An 18878-nucleotide genomic window follows, 5' to 3' on the forward strand; every position below is an offset into this window, starting at 1 on the left:
AGATTATCTTTATATAAGGGGTAAAGATTTGTCCGAAATCGAAACATTTGTATTTATTTAACAACTTTAAAATATTTTTAATTTTTTTGAATATGAAGGTTAGGTGGAGAAAATCACTTATGATGTCTTCACTAATTCTACCAGATTAACGTTATATAAGGGGTAAAGATTTGCCCGAAATCGAAACATTTGTATTTATTTACCAACTTTAAAATATTGTTAATTTTTTTAATATGAAGATTAGGTGGAGAAAATCACTTATGATTTCTAATTAATAAATTCACTTTTTCCTGCGGCCCCCCCTTTCTTTAACAGCGTCCTAAAAGTTATAACGTGGAATTAACCCTTCTCTTCATCAGTACTCTGGAAAGTGCTCAACCACGTTAAGGGGAGTGCACTTTCTGGGATTCCTCTTCGCTTATGTCTCGGCTTTAGTGTCCCTTTATCATGTATACCATATTATGTACCATTTTCCGGGCTGACGATAGTAATAAAAATTTATAAATTTAGGCCAAATATCCGAAGATTGGGTATGTTTTTATAACCCGATTCTTCCACTAACGGCCATTGATGAAACGTTTTTAAGTACCATGCTTATTTTAATGCTGAAATTATTGTAGATGAAATAATTATGAGTATTAACAAAAGGAAGTCCTGGAAAGCTATTTGGCATAGATTCCAATACCCAATGTATGCTTTAAGTCCAAGGGAAACAAACGTCCTTTTCCACCCAAGGAATTGTGTCTGAAGGGGCGTTACTGTGAAGTTTTAAGTCACTTATTATTTTCCCTGTTCTTTCCGACATCGATTGATTTTTCACTAACTCTATCAGATTACCTTTATATAAGGGGTAAAGATTTACAATTATTGATGTGCGGTGCCGCCTTAGTGTTACTATCACGTTCTTGAATTGAAACTGAAAAAGCGTTAAATTTACTTAATAAATAATTTCCACATAACGTTTTTTTAATACCAACAAAACAGTGGCTATGGTATTTGCTAGAACTGGGCACTCTGTTGTAAATAAAAAAATATTTACGTTAGTGATGGTATTGCTTGTGTAAAAATTATTATTTAATTACCTAGGTCTTTCGTTTTCATCTTCAGCTAAATTCTCACAAGCTAGTAAATATTTTTTGGGTAAAAGTACTATACACCCTACTCAGTCATGGGGGTCATATTAAAATCGTGCAAAAGTGATAAGATAGGATTTAAAGTGCATGTTGTACGGTTCTACCTATAATCAAGAGTAAATACATAAATTAAGAGGCTAACAACTAATAAGGTTAGTGAAATATTATTTAATATGGGGAATAATTACCGAATTTCTGTCTGTCTGTCTGTTTGTATATTTCTCTCTCTCTCACTCTCTCTCTGTCTCTCTCACTCTCTCTCTCTCTATCTCTCTGTCTCTGCCTGTCTGTCTGTCCGTCTCTCTCTCTCTCACACTCACACGCTCACACGCTCCCACACACGCACGCACGCACGCACGCACGCGCGCACACACACACACACACACACACACCGCGCACACCGCGCGCGCGCGCGCGCACACACACACACACACACACACACACACACACACACACACACACACACACAAAAGCACATAGAATAGTAAGAAAATAACATTAAACCTTAAAAACAGGCTATGTGTGGTTAACAGTGGGTACCGGCATTTGAGAATGAAATATATTATACAAACTGAAAAATCGTACATTTACTAAAGTACGTACTGTAATTGCCATTATACAGTTAAGTAGTTATAATGTAAGCTATTTTTGTTTTGTTTTCAATTATTAAAAAATTATGCCAAACGCTAAGTGATACATTTGAATGGAAATAGAGGCTCTAACATTTTCAAGCGGTTGTAAGTATGAATAATTAATTATAATTAAACGCTTTGGCCGTAACTTCATACGGCTATATGATTTTATGCTTTCTGAAAAAATGGGCATCTACAATTCTGCTGAAATTTGCATTTATATCAGTATCAAGTTGGGTGTTGCGTGTGGTCTTGAGTCTAGGCGGCCAATTCAAGACCTCATTTTTATATTCATCGTGCGATTATTGTTATTTTCGTCTTACGACGGTTTAAATATAATTTTTAATCCCCATGTAGAACTCTCAAAACGAGAGACTTTATTCAATGTTGGTCATTATCGCGATAACGACTGGTCGATCGCCGATTTCCTAATTCAGACCCCGAACTTTTTCTCATTGAAAAGTACCGCAAAATAATCCCTTATTCCGTCAACTTTCTTTCAATTCCGTTTTAACAGGGTTTTAAGTTTTCTAATTCATGTCAAATCCGAATCAGACTCGGCGTGTTTTCATCGGAAATCGTTTGTCACAAAGACTCAACTCTGTGTGCTCGAATCGTTTCACAAATTTCAATATTTTTATTTTATTTTAAAAGGCCAATCTTTATCCAAAGGTCCTTTTGTAAATAAGTCAGGACACTTTTTTTTCTGACTTGTTTTGATAAGATTAAACAATGCGGCCTCTGCCTTGAATACTTATCATGGCCCTCGCGGATTTGAAAGTCAACGCTTCCAGACCTCACGTGCGCTTACAAGGGAAATCGTGTTGCCTCTAAATAATGATTAGTACAAAAAAAGACGATAAGTTACAAGATAAGTTCTTAATTAAATTTCAAGTTTATAACGTTACAAGGCAAAGTTTTTTAAATCCTAATATCCAAGTATTAGAAAAATATAGTTTGAAGTATCGCAATTAAAGGGGTGAAGATTTACCGGTTCCAGAGGAGGTTTCTAAAGTGGAATAAGTAAAGAATTCAAAGAAATCTAGTAATGGGATCGTTCATGTTTCAGAAAGTGAAAAACAATAGACTTTATTGATTAATTGGCTCTACGAGTCTATTTGTTTATGGGTTGAACCAAAGTATCAAGTCAATTTTACCAAATGATCTAATTAACAAATGCAGGCACTTTTGTTTCAACAAACTTATTTCTTTTTCACTTATTTTCATTTCTACTTAGTTTTGTTTTTCTAAGGGCATTACATTTAAATCTAAAACACTAAACGCAGTTACTAGCTCTGTTTATTTAAATTAAAGTAATTTGTATGCCTACTGCCATCCTGGGAATTGCTGTACTGAGTCCCAAGAGGATTGGAACAAAATGTGCAAATAAAATATATAATACTCTCAGAAACTGCAGATGAGGCGTTCACTTTTTTGTGAAATCGGATGAACAATTAAACACAAACATTAATATAGATTAGAATATAGCAAATAAATGAAACTACATTTTTTTTAATAAATACAATCTATTGGATGTGAGAATAAACTCAAGGTTGATTTTTACTTTATTTTGGAGGTTCAAAACAAACATAAAAGAAACACGTAACAACAAAGTACAAATATTTTGTTGTTAGTAAGTAGAATGTCGAAATGTCAATTAATTAATATAGTTTGAAATAATGTCGTACACTGAGATTCACAAGAGTCAAATTTTCTCTCTCTCTCTCTCACTCTTTTTTCTCTCTTCTCTTGCTCTCTCTTTCCCCCTCTCTCTATTTATCTATCTTTCTCTATGTCTATAAAAAGAGAAACAACAACCTATACAGGTGGAAAAAGTTTCTTCTTCTTAAAGATTATATTTTCCTTAAGTGCTCATATTTGGGGTAAAACACGCCTATGCTAGGCCAGACGGCAAGCAGAATAAGCGGGATCGATTAGGACCGTACAGTATAGAAAAAAAGAAACATTTGAAACTCTTGTAATTTTTTAAATCAATTTACAATTTACACAAGAACTAAAAATGCAAGGATATCTGTAGATAAACAAAAATTAAAACTGCATTAACTACGCGTGTATTGATGAATTTTATTTTGGGTTTATCCCCCAAATCTTTTTTCCAAGCTCTTCGACTTGAAACATTTTGATCAACTGTAAATGCTTTGCTATTGTCTCGTTCATATCTATGGTCTTGAACTATGAACTTTAGAATGGGGTGGACTCTTTCGACTTTGATTATTGCTTGTACGTGTATAATTTAACATAAGTGTTACGATGAAGAACACGAAGAAGGAATTAATAAAAGTGAATATTGAAGATTTTTTTAAAATGACTAAGCATTATTTATTCACTTTGGTTAAAATCCCATCTTGGGAACTTATTAATTTGTTTTTGCTTCAATTTGAAAAATGTTCCTGGTTTTTAAAATATTACTCATAACTTGGGGTATATATTAATAAAGAAGATGAGCTTTTTTTGTTCCTTATAAAAAATAAAAATACCGTACGAATCAGTACGAAAAAAGTCCCTGAGGGTATTTCTCCACCCGGTTTAATATCCGATTTCGCATTTACTTTCCTGGCTTATCCCGGGTGAATAGGTGACAAGTACCGTATTTCCCTTCCGCCATACCATACTAGGAGGTACAGGAAATCGGGCTTCGATACTTGGTGGGGACAGATCGGAGCAATTAATATGTCCTCACTTTAAAGCCCACGAACTTTCTAATTTTGAAAGTAAAAACTCACACAATTACCCACATTATAGAGAAGCTCAAACGTTTGACGAAAATTTAGTGTTTAATGCGATCTATATATATATTTTTTTTTAATAATAATAATTTCAAATTCAATGTCGTTTATTGAAACATAATACTTTATAGTATAATATTGCACATTGAATTGTAAATTAAAATAAATAACAACCATTTTGTAATTTGCTTAATAGACGTGTCTCCATTATTATTTTTACATAATGAAACTATCGCACCATTTCCTAGAAGTGGCCTGCGTTACTGCTAATGTCAAAAGTACACGCAAAATGAGCTCTTTGAGATTGAAAACTGCTACAAAATGGATTGACCCTGCAGTTTAAGAAATGCCTGTTCATTATAAATTAAGGTCCCCTCCGCGTGACAGAATCAAAGTGCAGGTCATTGAATCCGCTCATTGTGACTGTGAAATCTGCACGGACGGTTGTAAACAAGAAGATAGTCAGCTGTGCGTTTATAACTTACACATTTGATAAATACTTAAATAGTAAAGAGTATAAATTTAAAGGAAATTGCCAAACAATCAAGCACAATAACTTACATTTACACACTTGGACTGGATGTACTAAGAGGAAAATGATTCACTAATAAATTTTCTGAGTCTAGAATCACCATAGCCTTTATTGCGAACCACCATAACCACATGCCATTTGTGGAAAATATTAGAAGCCTAATAAAAAATTATTGTGAAAGAAAGATTAGATGGGTGAAAGCGGGAATTAAAAAGGCCGATGTTTTAAATGTTCTAGCTAAAGGTACTGCACAAAACTACCTGATCAGATACCACCTATTATCTCGCTCTCATCTAATAACTAAACTGTTGACAGCCAGCAAGAATGAGTGGGACCGAAATTGGCAGTCCTTTCAGATAAGAAATTTAAGGAATCAAGAATTTCCTTTAAATTAACACAAATTCTAAGCGGATATAGCAAGTTCGCGGTCTATTTGAAGAGATTCAATTTTACCACCATGATACATGTTCCTGCGACGGTCGTACTCCACAAACAGTCCATAACTTACTGTATGACTAACAACAGACAATGCCTGTAAAAGGTTTTTCTTGGCCATAGAGTGAGCCATAGAGCAGTGACATCTGAATCCAGAGTGGAAGTAACAGTTTAAACTCGTAATCGATTCACTCTTAAATTTTGGGTCGTTGAAGAAGAAAGAAGAAAGTCAAGTTCTCCACAGATGTAACTATACGTTAATTTAAGTTATATTTCAATGATGATATTTTAAATGTAGAGTATTGAATAAAGTTCTTTTAAAAAATAACCAAAACACACGCTCTCAATTTTCACTGAATTTTAACAAGAGGTTTAAGAGACTTTTAAGTAGAACAGAAAATTGGGTTTTTTTTTACATCCAGGGTTGAGTAAGAAAATGTAGGCCTCTATAACCCATAAAATCGTCAAGATGGGCCTTGAGATTTGTTTTTTATTTATTGCCAATGCAGTTCGGCCTGTGCCAACAATCCCTCATCAAGGCTGTTCGAACCTAGAACCACCGTGGTGTCTCTCCGTGGGTCCTTGGATTTGAGAAATGCCTTACAGAGAAAACGGGCTATCGCTTTATATTCGCAAAGGATATGTGCGGAGTCTCTGGTTCCTCTTGACAGAGCCGGCATGTTTCCGTCTCAACCTTGCCCATCTTTAGGGTGGTTAAGAGGGCAGAGGCCGGAATAGAGGCCTATAATTCTCAAACCCTGCCTGGATTTCATTCGTCTTCCGTTTTGAGATATTTACAAATCTCTTAGCAAGCCTCTCACCTGGAGTGTTTGAATTTTTTTTTCTCAATCCATTTTTCCAGTTCCATCTTAAGCACAAACTCCGGAGTGTTTAGTTGTGGTTCTAGTCCCATGAATGAGAAGGTCGCCGCTTTTTTGGCTACTTTGGCTGTAAATTTCCTTCTACGCCTTCATGCCCGGGAACCCATAATCTTGTTGTGCTTTCCCAGAGTTATTAGACAATTTAGACACTCCCAAATAATTTGGAGTTGAAACCAAACGCATTTTTAGTGCCTTTATGGCTGCCTGGCTGTCTGATAATATGTATATCTGAGCGCCTTTCATTGACAAGTATTTGTCTTTATTAACTCCTTTTATTGCATGGACTTCAGCTTGCAAAATTGAAGTTAGCCCATCGGGCTTTGCTAAGGTGAAGTTAGGTTTTTTTAGGGTTCATATTTAAACACCATCTTACCGTAATATTTAGGACGCTTTTCATTTGATTTGACTAATCAGTTCAATACAATTTTGACACTTTTTATTATTTGACTTTTTATTAGAAATGTTAAATAACTGTTAAAATTAATGAATATAGCGAAACAAACGAACCCCGGGCTTTTATTTGCATCGAAAAGGACCCCTTGACGTGCTTCGTTCGTTGACAAGTCTGATAAGACCGCTTTGTCCTTTCTCATCGTACCGGCGCAACCCGTTTAAGGCCACCCGCGCCAGAATTGGTCTCAAATTTTCATTTACATTTGACGAGTTTAAAACAAACGTTGGGTTTTCGACTCAAAGAAAAACTGATTATTGAAATAAAAACGGACCATCCTGAGATATGTTAATAAGATTGAGAGGATGACGTGAGAACACGTGAATAATGAACAATCAAGTCAAAGGTGTAACAACGACATAACGTTACGTCTTGCAGATCGTAAAAGGCTTGACATATTTCATTCCAAAAAAAAAATGAAAACGAGTCAAAGCATAAGCGTAATCATCCTTTATTTTATAAAATAAATTATTTTCTCCTTATACATGACAATGTACAATAAAAATAAAAATAATCTCAATCAAGTTGTTACAAAAGTCCTTGATCGAGATGACTTTCCTTTCCTTCTATTTATATTGATTTATAATGTCAATCCAGCATTAAACGTGTCGAACTTAGCCGCTGTTTTCTTTGCTAATTGATTATGAGAATGACAAAAGAAAAACATCTGCTGTGAACATTTTTGTTGAAAATTTTATTTTCGCCTGTGCGTTTGGACTTTCCTAGCCTTTGACAATGATCATAGTTGAAAAGGAGTTCATTTCAAAATATCGTTTCGATTTCCAGTATTTTTTGTGTTACCCGCTTTTGCACTTTTTTTCTGCCTTCAACCAATATTTAGATTTCACTACTTTGTTTAATTTTAGGTAATTATAAACATAAAATCTGTTTTGGCGCATAATCTAAGCAAATACACATTAACATACTACAAACACCTCAAAATTGTCGAAGATGCCACTTAAAACTTACCCTGGCAAAGGTTATTTAAATGTAGCTATTTTAGCTTAATTTTTTATCACGTTTTAGATAAAATCAAAATTAGGGCTCTGTAAGGCGAAAAACCCTGGGTGAATGGAAAAGAGGAAGAAAATAAATAAGCCAGGTAAAGCTGAGGAATGCAAAAATAAGTTTCCCAAGAGATTTTCCACAGTATTTTTTATCAGGAAGACAGTTGAAAATAAGTTCAGATCTAAGAATCCATTCGATTTCTATTATTTCCGGTCTGTTCCTTGTACGATTTTGCATAATTACTATTCTCTCAACTTTTAATTATGTTTATTAGTATAGATCTGTTTTCGTACTTGACAAAATCATCTTGCCAGGAAAAATCTAGATAAGGAAGTATAAACTTATTAGTGTTTTTTATAGTTTAACATTTTATGTTTATCTTTCTTCATGCATAATTTATATATTCACTTTGGTTATAATATGCTTGGTCCAACTCAACCATGAGATGTAAACCACAAAAGAGCAATGGAATATTTAAAGTTGTGTAGTACCTTAATGATTTCATGTTAAATAACCCTGACCATCCCTTAAATACAATATATAATAGTTGTACTAACTTTAAAAAGCAACTATATAGTTTATTTCTTGAGATCAAAACTTTTCCAATGTGATCCACGAAGGAAAGTCGTTTCTTCAAGGGGTGGCTTGTTATCAGTCCTGAATTCTTAAGTCGTTTTAATCAGGGAGACATGGTTGGGGAGGAGTACAATTCCGTACATTCAATTTCCACTACTTCCGAATTACTTGACATCCTTTTGTGCTAACCATGGCTTATTTTCCCAATGGGAGAATGCAAAAAGTCAGAGCATTTTTAGATCACTTTCCGCATTATGAAAATATTTAATTTGCGTTTTTTTATGTTATTTTTTTACTAATTACTGAAACATTCTGGTTATAGAGGGAAAAAATCGGTCTAAAAAGCTGAAATACACCATCTCTCCCATGTCTAATCGTTATTTATCATCGCTGAGCCCAACTATTCTTTGGCATTGGATAATTTCAACTTTACGCTTCAGTGATCTTCTCTATCTGTGATCAACAACCGAACGAAGGTGATGTGTTTAGCTCATTGGAACGAATAAAATGTTATCAACTTTCTTCTTTTGGAATATCAGAACTCGGGTCATTTCTGTGTCCACCTGAGAGATAATGCTTTGTGTTTTCATTGTGGATGAAAGAATGTCCATGTAAAGCCAAATTGTGAATACAATAACTGCTGACAGTATCCCAACTCCGAGACCACCCAGAAATCTCATAAATTCGCTCATTTCACAATAATAGTCTAGTATTTTGGCTTGTCCTCTTTTAAATAGGGCGTTACGCCGATAAATCTATGGATTAAGTTGAAAATAAGAAATCCATTCTGTTTTCCGAGAATAACCTCTGATTTAAATCTCAATTTCTTCGTCCGGGGTAAACACTTTCCGTTTCGCCATTACTTTCTATTCGAAACTCTGCATAATTGTTTGCAAATTGAAAATGAGCCTTGCGGTCTGAACAAAATAGACCTTTTAAACCCTGTAAGTCATGAACTCTAACAAACTAGACGAGATAACGTGTGGTTTTTCATAGTGCCACTTTAAAAACTTGAGTTTTTACTTTGTCCCAATAATTCCTCCGTGTTACATAAAACATTGATAAAGCTTCAGTTCGGCTGAACGTGCGTTAAATTTGATTCTACTAATATTCTTCTATATTGTTCATTCACTATTCTACTGCCACGATAGGTTCTTTTATCACGAACATGTTTCAAATAGCACACAACAAAAACCAGAAATACACAGAGAGGCAAAAAAAGTGGCCACCCTCGTTTTTTAAATAAATATTTGCAATCGTTATAATTTTTATTTTTGTTGCTTACTAGATATTTTAAAGGAAAATATAAGATATTGCTAAATAAAAATTAAACTGAGTAAAACAATTTTACCAAAAATTTTGCTATGGAAAGAATGAAGAAAATATTCAATTCAGTACGGAGTATTTCCTCCTCTTACGTTGATCACCGCAAGAAAAAGTGCTAAATTTTGAAACTTTGGATTTGAGATTTTAAACGCAATAAAATTTACTATAACGATAATTGTTAAACAAAACAAAAACGAATTCAGCCAAAAGTCAGTATTTTAAAAATAACACGCTGCAACCAGCGATTATGCAAACTTTTGACTTTATCTTTTAACGGGCATCAATTAAACGTCAACTAAAAAATAATAGTAATAGAAATTGAATTCCCAATCAAAAAACCAATATCATTCAGGAGGCAATACCGTTTAAGAAGCAACAATAAATCATTAGAGATTGCTAAACACAAACGATCTCCCTAAAGTCAATAAAATTTCAAAGGGTCCATTTATGGTACTAGATATTTTACAACTTTTGTTTTGAGCATTTCATGACATCAATTATCCGTCAAAAAAATGATATTAGGTAGAGAAATTATAGTAGTTCAAAAAAATTATATTTCCAGCACTAAGTCAATAGCACTCAGAAACAACTAGGGCATTCCACAAGAGTATTTTTTGAAGGTAATAAAAGACAAAATTGAATTGATCAGGAGATATATGTAAAAATTAATTTTGTTAAGACATTCTTTCCATGTATGTTGGTTTATTTGTATTGATAGCATAACAATTTTATTATGTTCTTATTATATGTTCTTATGTTATTCTTATTTTCTTATATTATTGGGTTGTCCGGAAAATAATGCAGGATTTTAAGTTTTCATTAAAAAAAATCTATATAAAATATTCTGTTTACGTTTACAGGATTACTCATTTGTATGAATGTCAACACTTATTAATCCTCTTCCAAATGATATTGTTTGTTTACCTCTGTAGCATTCCGCTACTTGGAAATAATTCAGTCATCCTTATAATGTCAAAGCGAGAATTTCGTACGATTTTCTTTTACGAGTTTAAACTCGGCCGAAGCGGAGCCCAAACGGCTAGAAACATTAACCAAGTCTGGGGCGAGGGTTGTGTTAATGAGTGCACTGTGCAAAGGTGGTTTAAAAAATTTCGGGAGGGAGATTTCAGCCTTGAAGATGAAGAAGGTCGTGGAAGGCCTTCCTCTCTTAATGATGATGTTCTGCGATCAGTGGTGGGTGCAGAGCAACTCAAAGTCAGTAAAACGACCGTCGGTGACCACCTCAAGGCGATTGGAAAAGTGAAAAAACTCGAAAATTGGGTTCCACACTCATTAAACGATCGCCAAAAAAATCAGCGCTTTGATGTTTGTGCATCACTTCTTTGTCGAAACAAAAATGACCCATTTCTGGCCAGAATTGTTACATGTGACGAAAAGTGGATTCTCTACGATAACACTAGACGTTCTGGACAGTGGCTCGACAAAGGAGAAGCTCCAATACATTTTCCAAAGCCCCCAACTCATCAAAAAAAGGTAATGGTTACGGTATGGTGGGCTTCATTTGGTTTAATACACTACAGCTTCTTAAATCCTGGCGAAACCATCAATGCTGAATCATACTGTAACCAAATTAATACCATGCATCAGAAATTGGCAGTAATGAAGCCCTCTTTGGTCAATCGGAAAGGGCCCATTTTGTTGCATGACAACGCTCGACCACATGTGTCACGTGTAACGTCACAAAAATTATTGGAGCTTGGCTATGAAACTTTGCCTCACCCACCCTACTCTCCGGACCTCTCGCCTACTGACTACCATTTTTTTAGACACCTGGACCATTACTTAGAACACATAATATTCAAAAATCAAACGGAACTGGAAAATGCATTTATTGACTTTATCAATTCTAAAAATTCTGAATTCTACTCAGACGGAATTAATAAGTTACCAACACGTTGGGAGAAATGTATTGAGAGTATGGGAAATTATTTTGATTAAAGAACATTGCTTTAAAGTAACTAGTTTCTTTTTTTTTGTTTAATACCAAAATCCTGCATTATTTTCCGGACAACCCAATATATGTTCTTATACGTTATATGTATATATATATACACACACACACAATATGTTCTAACATGTTCCTCTATATATATATATATACAATATGTTCTAACATGTTCCTCTCAGTGAGGTTTTCCCTTCTTACACTGATCTTTTGAAATTTTTTTTATGTTATATAACTTTTTAGTATGCCTGTTCTTTGCCCTATAGGTCGCATCAATTTCACTGTGTTCATTCAAGTACGGATTTTTTTTCAATTAAATGATCGAGTTAAATGGGGAGAGATTGTAAGAAATTGTTCCCTTTCGAAGTCAACCTATGCACTAACTTTTTTGACCGGCTCCCCATCCGTTATCAAGTGGTTCATTGGCCTTACCAATGATCTCTTCCGAAGTGCATTGTTCTATTATCATTCCGTCATTTAATTTTAAAAGGAGTACTTCATTGGTAGCTGAAGCAGTTTGAAAAATGCAATTGTAATTTTCACTACGAGATACCTAAGTCATCGAATCCGAAGTTAGTACCTTTTCGTTAAAGTTTATCGTTGTTGGTCTTTCTTATCGATGGATTTAAAATATGCATGATTTTGTGCATTCCCGTGGATTAATTTGTTTTATATCCTTAAGTTTATCCTTTAACGTTCTTTGCTTTCAGAGCAAAAAAACTTCTAAACTTTGCAGAGCCAATCTAAAGTTTACTCACTATATTCCGTAAAAATTTCTTAGGGTGCTTGTCAACCTACCAAATAGAACCATTATTGTCATTGCAAAAATAAATAAATAAAAGTCATTATTTAAAAAAAATAAATACATAAATAATCGTGATTAAACGTCTATCGGTCGAGTCTATCAAGGTTAACAACCTAAGAAACTAAACTATAGCTATCCTGGATTATTTCCGATTAATGATGATGAATTAATGAAAAATTAAGTTCCGATTAATGCAAAGTTTGACAACTTTGGTCAATTTGTAAACTAAATTCTAAGCGAAAATAAATCTTGTATGTTGAAGAGCCATGATCTTCGTATTTGGGCCCATACCGCCTGTGCGATTACATGGCAGAAAAAGACTAATTTACTCATAAAGGGGTTACAAAAGTTCCATTTAATTTTTTTAAGGCATGATGCAAATTTCTAATATTAACTGGGAATTTCGGAAAACATTTTTCTTAAAAATCTTTAAATATGTGTTATGATCCTTAACAGGTGTAAGAATTATAAGTGTCAAAATCTAGAAATAGTCACTCACATTATTTTCAGTTGATGTTTAGTCCTTATAAGTTCGTCCCTGTGTAAGACCCTCAGAATATTTGCTTTTTCCTCCTTCGTGTATCTCCCAATCTCGGCGTCAAGTCGGTACGGATCGACCATCGTCGAAGGGCTCGAAGTATAGGGCCGCGCCAACGCCGGTCACCTGGTACCTACCGAGCCCTTCGGTGTACTGGTAACCAAGGGGGCGACTACCACCCTCGGGTCGTCGTATCGCGCAAAATCCACCCGCCGACCCGACAGACCAAGTACTACGGTAATGAAAGTTATACTAGGGAAAGATTTAATTAATTTGAGGAATTATTTTAGATCCTAGGAATTCCCGGAATTTCCCGACTATATACATAAAATATCGTCTACACAGCGTTTCCAAAAGAGGACAGTTTTAATTAATTTGTTATTTGATTTGAAAATATTTTTTTCAGAGTTATCCATGAACATTTAGGCTCAAAGTGGGGATAATGGAGATCTCATTGATAACCCTTTCATTTCATAAAATTTATTATTAAATTGACAATAATTAGTTAGCAGGCATGCATTAAGAGGTTTATTATATCATTTTTTTTAACAAATTAGTTAAAAGACCTGATGACGTTCAACCTGATGATGAGCGTTTAATGCTCGAAATCCGGAACATGTAAACAACTAATGTGTGAGTAGAACCATCATTTACAAAAAGTGAATCTAAATACTCACCCACCCTTCATTATTTCAATTTCTCAAGCAGTTTGGGGACAGCGAACTGAATTTATTCCTATAATTAATTCCCTAGTATAAATTTCACATTGGAAATAAATAAAGATAGTTCTTTACACTTTTTAGATTTACTGTCTGTAATAAATAACCTTACTGAAATAGACGTATATATAAAACCCAAGGTACAACAAGCCCGAAGGCTGCAGTGCCTGGGGAGCGCAAACCCCTCTTCCTAGTGTACTCATCGTCATCATATGGAAACCGACACAATGTTACAAGCAAATTCTTCTCATTCATGGACCCATAACGTAAACCAATTTATTTTGAAGGGTTGAAGAAGTAAAAAATTGTGTCTATGTTTCATCTGCCCGTTTCCGGTATACAAAAATTTATGTCCATATTAAAAACAAATTTATCGATTAGGCGAACGAAGTCATGAGAAAAGTTTTCGAGCTAGGACGGACTACTACCATTTTAGTAAGAGAATTTGGTGATAGGCGAGGACCCGCAAGTATTACTTTAGCTATAGTGAATTAAATATTAATAATAGGTTGAAACCTCTAAATGATGTCAAGGAAAATTTGGACTTGTTTAGGGTTAATTCTATGGAAGAAAGTTCGGATGAGCATAAGCTTTATTTAATTGAAGTTCAAAAAACAAAAAACAATACCACTTTCGTTTCCCCCTAAGGACTCCCCTCAGAAACAATTTGGCTACGAGAAACCCTCAAAACTTGTACGAGGTTTTGCAATAGCAGAGATCATATCAACCATCGGAGTATACTTGTTTTTGTGAAAAACCTGTTGGATTCGAACACGGGACCTTTACCTTACAACGATGAGCGCTGTGTCACTGCCGTACGGCCACCGTCACCCCTTTCACATTTCATTAAATTTATATATATATGTTCCTTATGTTTCAAATCCTTTGTCTCTTCCCCACTACTAAACAGAGCAGGAACGCGGTACAATATGGAATGATTTTCAATATTTACGCGAAAAAACAGGGATAAGATATCCAATTTCCAACCTTCATTTGACAGAAAAAAACTCTAGGAATGCTTAATGTAAATTCAATCCTATTTATTCCAAAACAATTTTGTCAGAGCACCCAATTACCAGGTGTAAAGAGATACCTTTTAGGCACAGAATCTCTTCACACCTACCCAAAGAACATCTCGACTAGAAACACGAATTATTACCAAAACAAGCAACAACCATAAGTCAAATCATAATCCACAAAATTATTATGAAACACAAATTCAACAGTCCAATAGGTGGGAAACATTTTTTACGAATAAATCCCAAAAGAAAAGAATAAGGAAAATGAATTTTTTCAATTTGAAGAACCAAATTTTATTGACCCACTAAAAAAATAACAAATTTTAAGAAATACATGTAACACGTCATTCATTAATCCTAAATTTTCGAGAGATCACTTTAAGACTCTGCTAATCAAAAATCCATTTGAAGTAAAGACAGTTCATGGGATTAGTAAGTACAAACATAGCATTAAGCCTAAATCAGATTTTTAACTTAAAAATTATTCTTATTTGGCTTCCATAATAATTTTGACATGTTATTTGGATGGGATAGTATGAAAATATTAAATATTAAATTAGATTTTAACAACGGTAGCGAATAAAAATTATTGTGTGTGGTACTAAGAAATTGATAAGGAACTATGAACAGAGGAAAAATATGTTAACTTGTCAAAGATAAATCCTACGTACCTCTCCAGCTTAGAGATGCACTCTGGAAGTATTATTGGAATAAAAGTAAAAAATATTAGTTACAGCGAGGCTGTTCTACCCTGTTCGTCTTTAATGGGTATAAATATTCCCAATAGCTTAATAAGCGTAAGAAATTACGAAGCATTGTGTACTATTGTAAATTAAAAGCATAAGAGGGATATCGTTTTAATATAAAACCATTCATTGCAGAAAATGTAAATGATTATGAGGTGATTCCCTTCGAAAATTTGGAAGAAACACAGCCCAGTAACAAAGCTAATACCTAACCGGTCTTAGCAAAAATTATAGTACAGTTATTAGAACTGATCACATGAATAGAGAGGAAAAAAGTGCAATATTTAACCTAATAAAAAATTACCTCGATATTTTCCATAGGGACTCTAAGTAGTATTAACTTCTACTAATAAAATAAAACACATAATACATTACAATATATGATATAAAATATGATCACATAAGTTTCCACAAATAAGGTTAAGGAAAATTTTTTAGGCATTTTAAAATTTAAGCCTATCTGGAAAATTGAATTTTGGGCGATTGGTCAGTAACTTTTGCTTTTCGGTCAAAAACTTCAGTTTTTCTGTTAGAAATTTAAGCTTTTGGAAAAAAAACACAATAAACAAAAATTTAAAAACTGCCAAAATCATCCTAAATTATTCATTAACAGATTACAAAAAATACATTTGTCAAACAGGCGCCAAATAGCCTGTTCAAAAATTTCATGTTCTTCACACTATTCTGAGCACCAACCAGAGAAATGAACACTGATGATATCACAAATAGTATTGGAATAATTCCAGTGGATTTGGGTTTGGCAAAGTTGGAAATTTCATGACACACAGTTATCCATAATTATAGATTAAGACCAATTAGATTATTTAGAAGCATTTAATAATTGTATATCAAAACTTCTTTACTTCAAAAATAATTTGTTAATTACTAATATATAGATTATATCATCAATAATGGTAGTAAAAGTAGAAACATTGTGAATACTTTAAGCTTGATTAACCACAATAAAGAAAAGATCACGGAAGCTGTTTAAAAAAATAGACGTTATATGAAACAACATTTAGACTCTCCTTAAAACAGCTTCGATGAACCAGCTAACTACACACTGTTCTACACTCGCGGAACAACTTAACGCACTGTTTAAATAGCACTTTTGAAAAATGTAAAAAAAAAAAAAATGTATAAATGCCTCAACACCGTTGGAAATAGAAAACAGAAATGTATAAGCCTACAATAATATAAATGTAGTTTACACGCAAATGTTATGTAGAAGATAATAATTATATTAGCTTTTAGGGAAACAATAAAATATTAATACTAACATGCTCACTAACCTGACTGCCAGCAGAGAGAGTTGATTTACCATTTGTAAATCCCTCCTGGGAAAGAAAAAATTCCATTACAATTTGAGAATAGAAGACAAGGTATTTATAAAAAATAGTTGTTATATAAATAATATTTACCCTCTGAAGGCAACAATCCTCGCCTTAAACAGCTTCGATGAACCAGCTACGCTTCAATGAACCAGCAACCTAAACTGTTCAACACTCACGGAACAACTTAACGCACTGTTTAAATAGAACTTTGTTTAAATTTAAAAAAATAAAATGTAAAGATCGCACAACACTCTTGAAAAAGAAAACTGAAATGTATAAAGCCTACAATATATTAAATTCACAGGCAAAAGTTATTTATAAGACCACAATTATATTAGCTGCTGGTGCAATAATAAAATATTAATAATAACAAGCTCACTTACCTGACTGCCAGCAGAGAGAGTTGATTTACCATTTGTAAGTCCCTCCTGGGAAAAGAAAAAATTCTATTAAAATTTGAGAATAGAAGACTAGGTATTTATAAAAAAATGTTATATAAATAACATTTACCCTCTGAAGGCAACAATCCTCGCCTTAAAACAGTTTCGATGAACCAGCTACCTACACAGTTCAACACTCATGGAACAACTTAACGCACTGTTTAAATTGCACTTTTGGAAAATGTAGGAGAATATATAAAACGACACACCATCACCTAGAAAAGAAAACCTCAAGAAATGTATAAAGCCTAAAAAAAAGTAAATACAGTTTACAGACAAATTTTCTTTCAAATAAAATAAAATGTATTAAATATAACTTACATAAAGGGAGGAATATGATTTATTGTACAAATACCAAATAGAATCCCCAGATAAACAATTTAAAAAAATCGTATGTAATTTTTGTTTTAACCTTCAACAGCAATGAACATGTTGTGCACTACTAAAATGTAGATTTTTAACAGCATTGATATAATAGCAAAGGGTTCAAAACATACAATACTGTACATGTAGTGTTTATTATTGTAAAAAGAACTTATTTTAAAATAAAATAAAAACTTTGACTTAATATTATCGAATGCTTTTGTTGTGGGTGCAAGAATCACTTCTGATGATGGTTTTAGTGGAATGTGCAGAGTGTTGAAATAAACAGCACCAACTGTATTTATTTATTTTTTAAACACTCATTGAAACAATGTTTTAAATTCGATTGATAGATGTATTAATCAGGGTGCATATATACTGCGCCCTTTAAGACTTATTGTATCCACTGTTCTGTGCTTAAAACACACTGGTAAGACTTAGTTCATAAAGGAACTTTTCAGTTCAAATTCCGTATCATTAACCCAAATTGCAGAGGAATAAAATTAAATATTTACTGATACTACAACCTCCTTTACTTTCTAACTTACTTTTTAAATGGATATTCAATGTGTGTTAATTTTGTTTGTTAAATCTTGTAATTCAACCGTAAATGACGAGGTATGAGTAGAAAAAAGTGTCAAATATCCTTTGCCAAACCCTGAATTACTGTTGCTTCTTGAATTTCACATACCCAAAGGATGCCAACCATTCAATACCATAAAGAATTTATTGGGCAAAGTAACACTAACTTTTTCAACTCAACCAAGATATTAGATAAAATGTATAATTAATTGAATTAATTATAGTTTTTAGTGTTGCAAGCGGGTTTTGAACCCATCGACCTTCGGTTCAATATGCCACTGCTCCAACTACCTGAACTATTGTGACTGTGAGTTGATACCTCAAGTGGTTAGGCAGCGGCGTATTGAGCCGAAGGTCTTGGGTACAAAATCTGCTTGTTACACTTACTTTTTCATCTCAACTAAGACTTTAGACAAAAAGTATAATTAATTGAAATAATTATATTTCTATTAATAAAAATGTCTTTTTCCTCTTGAAAAAATATTTGATCCAGGGGGAAAATTTTTACCAAAGTCAACAGGCGATCCAAAGAGGTTGGATCGACTCGCTGTGTCGCAATAATACATCAAACAAATCAGTATTTAAAACTGGCGATTGATAATTATTTCATTAACGATTTCTGTTCGATTTCAACGAAAAAGCTGC

General features: G+C 33.5%; 1 protein-coding gene across 1 annotated transcript in view; it reads right to left on the reverse strand.

The window, feature by feature from the left end:
• Nucleotides 1-13206, reverse strand: part of LOC106665498 — a 110699-nt gene extending 97493 nt beyond the window's left edge. Inside the window, exon 1 of the mRNA XM_014391949.2 lies at nucleotides 12992-13206. Within this exon, the coding sequence (XP_014247435.1) occupies nucleotides 12992-13113 (122 nt within the window). The 5' untranslated portion in view covers nucleotides 13114-13206. The remainder of the gene's footprint in view (nucleotides 1-12991) is intronic.
• Between the last annotated feature and the right edge of the window lie 5672 nt (nucleotides 13207-18878).

This window comes from Cimex lectularius, unplaced genomic scaffold, assembly GCF_000648675.2.
Source record: "Cimex lectularius strain Harlan isolate CLEC.00 unplaced genomic scaffold, Clec_2.1 scaffold102, whole genome shotgun sequence".
In the NCBI taxonomy this organism is placed as follows: Eukaryota; Metazoa; Arthropoda; class Insecta; order Hemiptera; family Cimicidae; genus Cimex; species Cimex lectularius.